The sequence below is a fragment of the Chrysochloris asiatica genome, unplaced genomic scaffold (genome assembly GCF_000296735.1).
Source record: "Chrysochloris asiatica unplaced genomic scaffold, ChrAsi1.0 scaffold00160, whole genome shotgun sequence".
Lineage (NCBI taxonomy): Eukaryota > Metazoa > Chordata > Mammalia > Afrosoricida > Chrysochloridae > Chrysochloris > Chrysochloris asiatica.
This window is the reverse complement of record NW_006408678.1, coordinates 5,422,641-5,431,409: the sequence shown is the minus strand read 5'-3', so window position 1 is coordinate 5,431,409 and position 8,769 is coordinate 5,422,641. Positions and strand designations below refer to the sequence as shown.

The 8,769-nt window shown below is 41.3% G+C and overlaps 1 protein-coding gene across 1 annotated transcript in view; it reads right to left on the bottom strand.

Moving 5' to 3' along the window:
• Positions 1 to 8,769, bottom strand: part of GNPTAB (N-acetylglucosamine-1-phosphate transferase, alpha and beta subunits) — a 172,432-nt gene that overhangs the window by 52,931 nt on the left and 110,732 nt on the right. The window contains exons 5-7 of the mRNA XM_006871094.1: positions 7,884 to 8,089; positions 4,161 to 4,225; positions 3,747 to 3,881 (exon numbers count right to left, since the gene is read on the bottom strand). Of these exons, the coding sequence (XP_006871156.1) occupies positions 3,747 to 3,881; positions 4,161 to 4,225; positions 7,884 to 8,089 (406 nt within the window). The remainder of the gene's footprint in view (positions 1 to 3,746; positions 3,882 to 4,160; positions 4,226 to 7,883; positions 8,090 to 8,769) is intronic.

The window sequence follows — 8,769 nt, the reverse complement described above, 5'->3', positions numbered from 1 at the left end:
GACGTGGAGGGCATGCTTACAACTCACTTCTAACACAGCACACATCACAACGAGCTCCGGCTTTCTTTCCCGAAACACCTGCTTCTCCACAGAAGCTGTTAGTGTGCTTAATGCCATTGCTCCCATCGTCACTGAAACACCCACTCACTCTTATTCTTCCTTTCCTCTCCCCCAGCTGAACTATGTGGAGTGTCTCATTCAGATGATTTCCGGAACCACCTTCACCGCCTGTATTCCACTGTCAAGGTACCCTGGAAAACCAAAAGTCTTGCTGGGCTATGGCACAGTCCCTGGCACACAGGCATCTAATAAACAAATAAATGCTCACAAATTCTACTGGAAACCCAACTATAGGAAATGCCATCTCATCTCGGAGTACTCATACTAAAACCAGGAAGTAGAGTCCATAGAAAGATCCCTTACAGAACTGGCCGCTAATGCAAATACACTCCACTGTTCTTCCCCTTTCTCATTTTCTTTCTGGTCTCCAAAGATCAGAAGCCCTGGCTCCTCAAGTCCATCAAAGGTGATAGAATCCGGAAAACGAATGACAATCAATGCTATGAATGATTAGCTTGACCCTCTCAGCAGGTACTGGCCTCCATAAAAAGAAGCCTGTGAGTCCCAATAAACCTCCAACTGATCTTATGAAATGTGGAAGGGGGCATTAGCATCCACGGAGCCTGTTGATGCTGCTTGACCAATTCAAAAAACTGCCATTTGCTAAAGGATCAGCACTGCTTAAGGCTGACAAACTTGGGCAGCACACACCTGTTCACTAGCAGAGATATCAAAAGCAGTCAGCAGGCAAAGAGACCTGGGATATTCAAGCCTGAATGAAGAGTGACCCTTCTTTCCTTTAGAAGGTTATTATGGTTGGAATTCTACAAATAGAATCAAGACTGTTATTTGAGCTGCTAGTCAAAAGGACATACACATTTGTCTATAATTCTGGAACTATCAAGCAGAAAGTCAAGAAGCCAAATAAACATTTGCTAAAATCAATGCCACTATGATTTTAGCAGCCCAAATCAGTACCAAAAAAACTGAGGGGAAGAAGTGGTAGAGTATCTATTTTAAAATCACTATAGATTAAAAAGTAATTCAACCCTAGCCTCTTGTTGTTAATGTGCCTTCGAATCAGTTCTGACTCATAGCAATCCCTTATAGGTCTCCAAGGAGCAGCTGGTGGATTTGAACCACCAATCTTTTAGTTAGCAGTCCAGGGCTTATCTATGTTGTTGTTGTTATTTAGTGTCATCGACTCGGTTCCAACCCAAAGTGAACCTGTATAGGGTTTCCCTGGAGAGGCTGGTGACCTTGAACTGCTGACCTTGTAGTTCAAACCAACTTTGTAGTCCAGGTACCACCAAGAGTAATGGAAAAAATATTTTAAAAAAGAGGAAAAAAACTAACTCACTCACCTATCACTGAATCACAAAGGTAATACAACAGATCTTTAAAAATATAGAAATAAAAAGTTAAAGGGACCTTGGGATGTGGTAGGGATAAAAAAGCACAGCCACAGTGTGAAGTAAACGTGCTCCAGTCACCGCTCTCCCTAGCACTGCCCTGACCTCCAACCATTCCACAGCTTCAAGCTGTTCAATGCCACAGACTAGGAGAAGGAAGGAAGTGCATGGCAGGGCTTAAAAAGATACACATGGTCAGGTTTCAGTGGCAGCACTTAAGGAACATGTCTTCGTAGAACCAAGAAACCAGAGCCTGACTGGCTTATTATGCCTGACTGGCTTATGCCTAACTGGTTTATGCCTAACATAATGCCCTCGACTCTAACAGAAAAGATAGTCATGATTCACAAACACCTGTATTTTTCTGCCCAAAGAACCAGTATCTTGAAATAATATCAAGCAGAAGTACACCTACATGGACTGTGCTCTATCTAAATCAATGGCTCCGAAAACAATCAGGGTGAAGTAAAAAAGCATGTCACAGGCCAGTCTCCAGTCCAAGGTCCACTCTAATGAATGGCACCATGGTCAAGCCTGGAGAGTTTACCTGTATACATTCTACATACATTAATACCTCCACTAGCCACTAACGAGTGAAGGTTTTATATGATTAAACTTTCCAAATATCTCAAGTTAATGGGAAGTGTAATTTCTTGTGGCTGAAAACATTTCTTAAGTATGTGTACACATGCTAAAGCATGTGTATCAGTACATATATGATATTTCCTCCCTCCTGACTTTCATTTCCTTTGCTAGATTTTATCAATGGACACAGAGTGATCGTGGGAACTTATTATGGATACATTTTAAGAACACTGAAAATTGCATTAGTGAGAAAAAGGCCAGGAAATCTGCACCAAGAAATCGTTTTCCATCAGGACAATGCATCTGCTCATTCATCGAGGGGTGCTAAGGCTGTCCTACGAGAATTTCACAAGCTTAAATTAAAACCTTACCCCATCACCTTATGTTGCTATTGTTGTTGTTAAGTGCCGTTGAGTCAGCTCCGACTCATAATGACCCTGTATAGGGTTTCCAAGGAGCAGCTGGTGGGTTTGAACATCTGACCTTGCGGTTCGCAGTTTAGTGCTGCTCCTACAGCACCACACCAGTAGTCCATCTACCCTATAGTACCAATTTTTCCCCTAAGACTCCTTTTTTGTTCCCTAAACTCAAAGAACTTTTCAAAGGAATGTGATTTGAGTCGTTGGAGGATGTCAAAACTGCCCTTTTAATGTGATGTAGTGCATTACCCAAATCTGCTGTACAAGACTCTTGAAACTCTGCAAGAGCAAAGATGTCAGTGTGAGGACTAAGGTACCTCTGACCCAGACCATGGTATTTTCAATAACTGCATTCACATGTGAAAGCTGGACAGTGAGTAAGGAAGACCGTAGAAGAATTGATGTATCTGAGTTATGGTGCTGGAGAAGAATGGTCGGCCAAAAGAACCAATAAATCTGAGTTGGAGGAAGTACTGCTAGTGCTCCTCGGAAGCTCGGATGGCCAGGCTTCATCTCTTTATCTTTGGGCATATTATCAGGAGGGACCAGTCCCTGGAGAAGGTTATCATGTTTGGTAAAGTGGAGGATGAGAGAAAAAGAGGAAGCCCCCCAACGAGATGGAAGGGCACAGTGACAGCAGCAATGGGCTCAAGTATAGCAATGACTGTGAGGCTGGTACAGGACTGGACCTAGGGTCACTATAAGTTGGTACCGACTCAATGGCACCTAACAACAACAACATGATGTAAATCAATGAGCACAGAATTTTTCAGGGAAGGGTTGTTGTTGTTAGTGGTGGTGTGCCATGGAGTCAGTTCTGACTCACAACGACACCGGTTAGGGTTTCTGAGGCTATAAATCTTTACGGGAACAGAAAACCTCAAATTTCTTCTGCAGAAAGGCTGGTAGTTTTGAACTGCTGACCTTGAGGTTGGTGGCCTGACTTGTAACCACTATGCTACGAGATCTCCTTAGAGAAGGGTTAGAAATACGGAAATACTACCTTCAGAAGTATATAGACCTGGATAGAGGATATGTTGAGAAATAATGGCTTCACATTTTAGCATTTTTTGTTTCATAAAGGTTTCTATGATTTCATAGCAATACTTTTTTTACTTACTTTACAAAGCGTTACCTTTATGATAACAGACTAGGGTAGAATTGTTTCTTATGCTTGTCGGCTATTCTTGGAACAAAGCGGGCTACAAGGGAAGAGTAACACATTAAATGTGACAAGCTACATTAATTGCTCTATTTGTAATGTTCTTACCAGTTTTATTTTAGAAGAAAGATTTTCTGGCAATTTTGTTTTTAGTTGATTAGTTTCCTTGAATGTTGGTGGAAATCCACTCAGGAAAACCAAATCTTGCATTAGCACTAACCCAGGGACTTCTTTATCTGTTGTCTGAAATAGGAAAATAACCACAATTCACTTTCCACAGCATGTGGCCAATGAAAACACACAAAAGTCATAGAGATCTACTGCATTATACAAGCTTCTGAATGAGAATACCAACATGACTTAAATAAACACTCATTAGTACTAGTCAGCGAGCCTCAGAGAAAAAAATAAACCTTAGAAAGTGTCTCAGAGTAAAACATCGCTATAGTATAGTCAGTAGATTATTACCATCCTTCTATTCTAGTTTGCTATAAAAATATAATTACATCAAAAATAACATACCAAATACCCTCTCCAAACTGTCTGTTTGCTGTTTCCTTTAGATGTTTCAGCATGGGCATCTTCAACTACAAAATACAATAAGTACACAACGCAACATGAAAGAATAGAATACTCAAGCATATTTTTTAATGGATGCCTAACTACAACGTCTGGCAGGATACTATATAAGGCATTATGAGAGATATTAAAGTAGCATAACATTGCTGTTGTTAGTGTTGTTTAGTGTTGTCATGTCGGTTCCAATGCACAGCGACTCTGTATAGGGTTTCTGAGGAGTCATGGTAGATTTGAACCACTGACCACAGTCCATAGTCTTAAGATACAAAAGTAGTTGGAGGAGACAAATGAAAACATGTATCAAAAGGGAAACAATGAAATGCTCAACTTTGCAAATACTGAAGGAGAGATTTGTATGGACAGCAGAATGGTTCATAGAAGCTGTCATATTCGAGTTGGACCTCAAAGGCAGAAATGCTAGAAGAATGGCAATCACAGATCTAAGAACAGACACAGATAGGTTTGAGATGAGAAAATGAAAAACAGGAACCCTAGAGTAGAACATTTGGGAGTGATGAGCAGGAGGCAAGAAGGTTACCCAGCAAATGAAGGGGGTCTGTTGTTGTTGTTGTTATTAAGTGTTGCCAAGTCAGTTCCAATCCATAGCGACCCTGTATAGGTTTCTGGGAGAAGCTGGTAAGCTTGAACCACCAACCTTGCAGTTCAAACCAACTTTGCAGTCCAGTGCATTAGTCAACATCGCCACACCAGGACTCCAAAGGGGACCTAGGAGAGGCTTTTTACTTGACAGCAGGAGTCCCTGTAGGTCTTATGGTTCTTTAAGACTCACAAAGGCAATGATCTCCTAAGGTTCATCTCCTAAGGGATAAAGATAGGAGTACACAACACAAATGGGAGAGCTTTCTAACATGATCAGGACCAATAAGAGCACCAGACTTGCTGCTGACATTTCAGGAATTGTGAAAAACAGGAGAGAAGTAAGATGCTACAATTCTGATCTTCAAAATGCACAAAAAAACAACCACCAGATTCTGAAATACATAGCCGGGTAAGATGGCTATCAATTCTGGGCAAGAGATTCATATGTACCATAAATGTAGAGTTGGCTGACACTGGAAAAAAAGAAGGCTTTATAACATTTTAATTTAAAGGGAACACTGAGTTCTAAGATATGGGTTCATTGCAAGAAAATGTATCAGATACACCCCTCTGTGTGTGAGTATCTCTAGTTTTGGAGACCTCCTTAACTTTTTAAAAATCAAAGATGTCGTTCTGATGACTAAGAGGCACCTGACCTTAGCCATGGTCTTTTCAACGGTTCCATATATATGTGAAAGCTGGACAATGAAAAAGAAAGACAGAAGAACTGATGCATTTGAATTGTGCTGTTGGTGAAGAATACCGACTATATCAAGGACTAAGGGAAGAACAAACAAATCAGTCTCAGAAGAAATATACCCAGAATGCTCCTTAGAAGAAAGGATGTCAAGACTGCAGCTCACTAACTTTGGACACATCATTAGGAAAGACCAACTGTTGGAAAATGACATCATGGTTGGCAAAGCAATGAGTTGGCAAAGGTGAGGAAGGTCCCTCAGTGAGACAGACAGACATAGTGGCCAAAACAATGGACTCAAACAGAGCAACTATCATGGAGATGAGCAATGTTTCATTCTGTTAAACAGAAGATCTTTAGCACTGTACTAAAACAACAACAGAAGCAATAACAACAACAACAAAAACAAACAAAAAAACCTACATAAGCTTACATTTAAAAGGGCATTTGAGTATTATTGTTGTTAGGTGCTGTCAAGTTGGTTCCAACTTCATAGCTAGCCTATGTCCAACAGAACATACCACTGCCTGATCCGGCACCATCCTCACAACTGTTGTCGGACTATTTGAGCCCTTGGTGGTAGCCACGGTGTCAACACATTTTGTTGTTGAGGGTCTTCCTCTTTTTTGTTGACCTTCTACTTTACCAAGCATGACGTCCTTCTCCAGACAATGGACACGATGACATATCCAAAGTATGTGAGACAAAGTCTGGCCACCCTCTTCCAAGGAGCATTCTGGCTGTACTTCTTCCAAGACAGATTTGTTTGTTCTTCTGACAGTCCATGGTACTATCAATATTCTTCATCAACACCATAATTCAAATGCATCAATTCTTCCTTATTCATTGTCCAGCTTTACCATACATATGAGGTGATTGAAAATTCTATGGCTTAGATCAGGGGCACTTTAGTCCTCAAAGTGACATCTTTGCTCTTCAACACTTTCAAGAGGTCTTTTGAAAGCAGATTTGCCCAATGCCAATATGTCATTTGATATCTTGACTGCTTTCATGAGCACTGATTATGGATGAAGTAAAATAAAATCTTGGACTTTTTCTCTATTTATCATGATACTATTCAACTGATAGTGACGTAGTCTACAATGTGTTGTGACCACACAGAACAAGGGGGCTTCAAAATGTTCATGGAAAAATGGAATGAAAGGATAATGGAATCTTCCCATGAACTTTTTGAAGCCCCCTCCTATTTCCACAGCATGGATATGATTTTAAATAAAAGTCCAGTAATTAGAATAAGAAGGCAGATGTTCTTCAATGCCTCACTCATCAAGTGTTGAGTTGACCTTCAAAATATCCAGAGTCCAACCACTTCTCACCACCTTCATGCAGCTCCCTGATCCAAGCCAACTTTCCCCTCCTGTCTACATTTCAACTTTAGCCTCTCACAGGCTACTCCTCCCAGAGCAGCCAGTCTGACCTTTTTATAGCATACATCACATCACATCACATTGCTCCTCTACCCCAAACCCTCCAATGACCCCTCATGATCTTCCAAATTGAAGTCAAAGTCTATCATGGCTACCAGGGCCCACACCATTTAGTTCCCCCATTACACCTTGGTTCATCTGCCATGTCTCCCCTTCCTGACTCCATTCCACCTGCACATATGTGTGAAGACACTAATAGCTATAGTGTAATGGGTGGGAGGGCAGAGGTGAAAGTACCCACGGGAGCAAAATTAAGACAATTAAGGATGCGTTCTGAACACCAGGAAGAGGACTTTGATCTAGGTGAAAATCAAGTATAGACTACTATATTATTCTCTTCAGAGAATAAATCAATGAAAGCAGGATTTTCTAGCTGCATGCTACACAGGATGAGAATCTTCCAGGCAGTCAGAGCAGCTTGAAGTCTATTACTGAAGGCTGCATTAAGGAATTGAGGCTGGTATAAAGGAAATCAGATGAGTAAGAATCTAAGAATCACTTGTAAAAGCAAAAGCAAGTGTTATACGAGTTAGTTATTCATTATGGCTAAGAAGTAAGGGCAGGTCAGAGATGGGTCCAAAGGTTTAAGCTGAGGGCTACAACAATGTCAAAATGGGAACATGGCATCTGAACTGAAGAAAACCACCTTGCTGAGAAGTTACAAGGTAGAAAAAAGAAGCCTCCAGAATAACTCAGAGGCCAGGGAATGAGGTAGTTGTAAGTGCCAGAGTTAAGATCCTCACCATGCCACAGAGAGGTCTGAATATCACACAGAACAAAATGCGTGTCTTCTCTTCCTGAAGTTAGGGATTCAGTGGCATTTCTTGAAAATTGAATCATTTCTGTTTCAATCAGAATTCTGTTATCCAAACACCCAATGATAAAATGTGATTTCAAAAGAGATCAGTAAAAAGATCTTACCATCCTTAATGCTGTCGAAAACGACGACCGAGACATTAGTGGAAGGGTTTTTTGGCTTTGCAACATTGAATGTATCACTGGCAGAGTGGAAAGAAGGATGGAGAGATGGCAGGTCCTTCAGTGTGATGCTGGCTGGCAGGGCTGGGTCCAGGACGAGCATTGGCACCTTAATGCAGTGGGTCAGCAAACACTCCAACTGCTTCTCACTGCAAAGAAACACCAAACCTAGTACAGCTAGGCACATGGCAATTTAGTCAACACAGAAAAGCTTGCTACTAAACTTCCCAGACTTTTTTCATAGACAACGAATTACATCCCAAGTATATAAAAACTTAAGTAAGGCTGCAAGTGCAATACAAAATTATTAAGCAAGAGCTCTGGTAGCATGGTGGTTACGAATCGGTCAGCAGTTTGAAACTACCAGCTGTCCCGCGGGAGAAAGATGAGGCTTTCTGCTCCCGTAAAGATTTACAGCCTCGGAAACCCTATACAGAGTTACTATGAGTCGGAACTGACTCCACGACACATAACAACAACAACAACAACAACCAGCTGCTCCTCGGAAACCCTATACAGGGTCACTAAGAATAGGAACTGACTTAGTGGCACTTAACAACAACAAGGGGTTAAGAGCAGTGTTATCCTTTCCTCGCATTAGTTCTATCTTAAGATTGTTGTTATTGTTGCGAAGTGCCATTGAGTCAGGATCCGACTCATAGTGACCCTGTACAGGGTTTCCAAGGAGCAACTGGTGAGTTGGAACTGCTGGCCTTAACGGCCTAAACTGACGTTGCAGTTTACCGCATTAACCGGCAGCGCCACACCAGAAGTCCTGTAGGCTAATCCTAATGTGAGAAGCTCTGGTAGTGAATTTGGTTGCAATTCA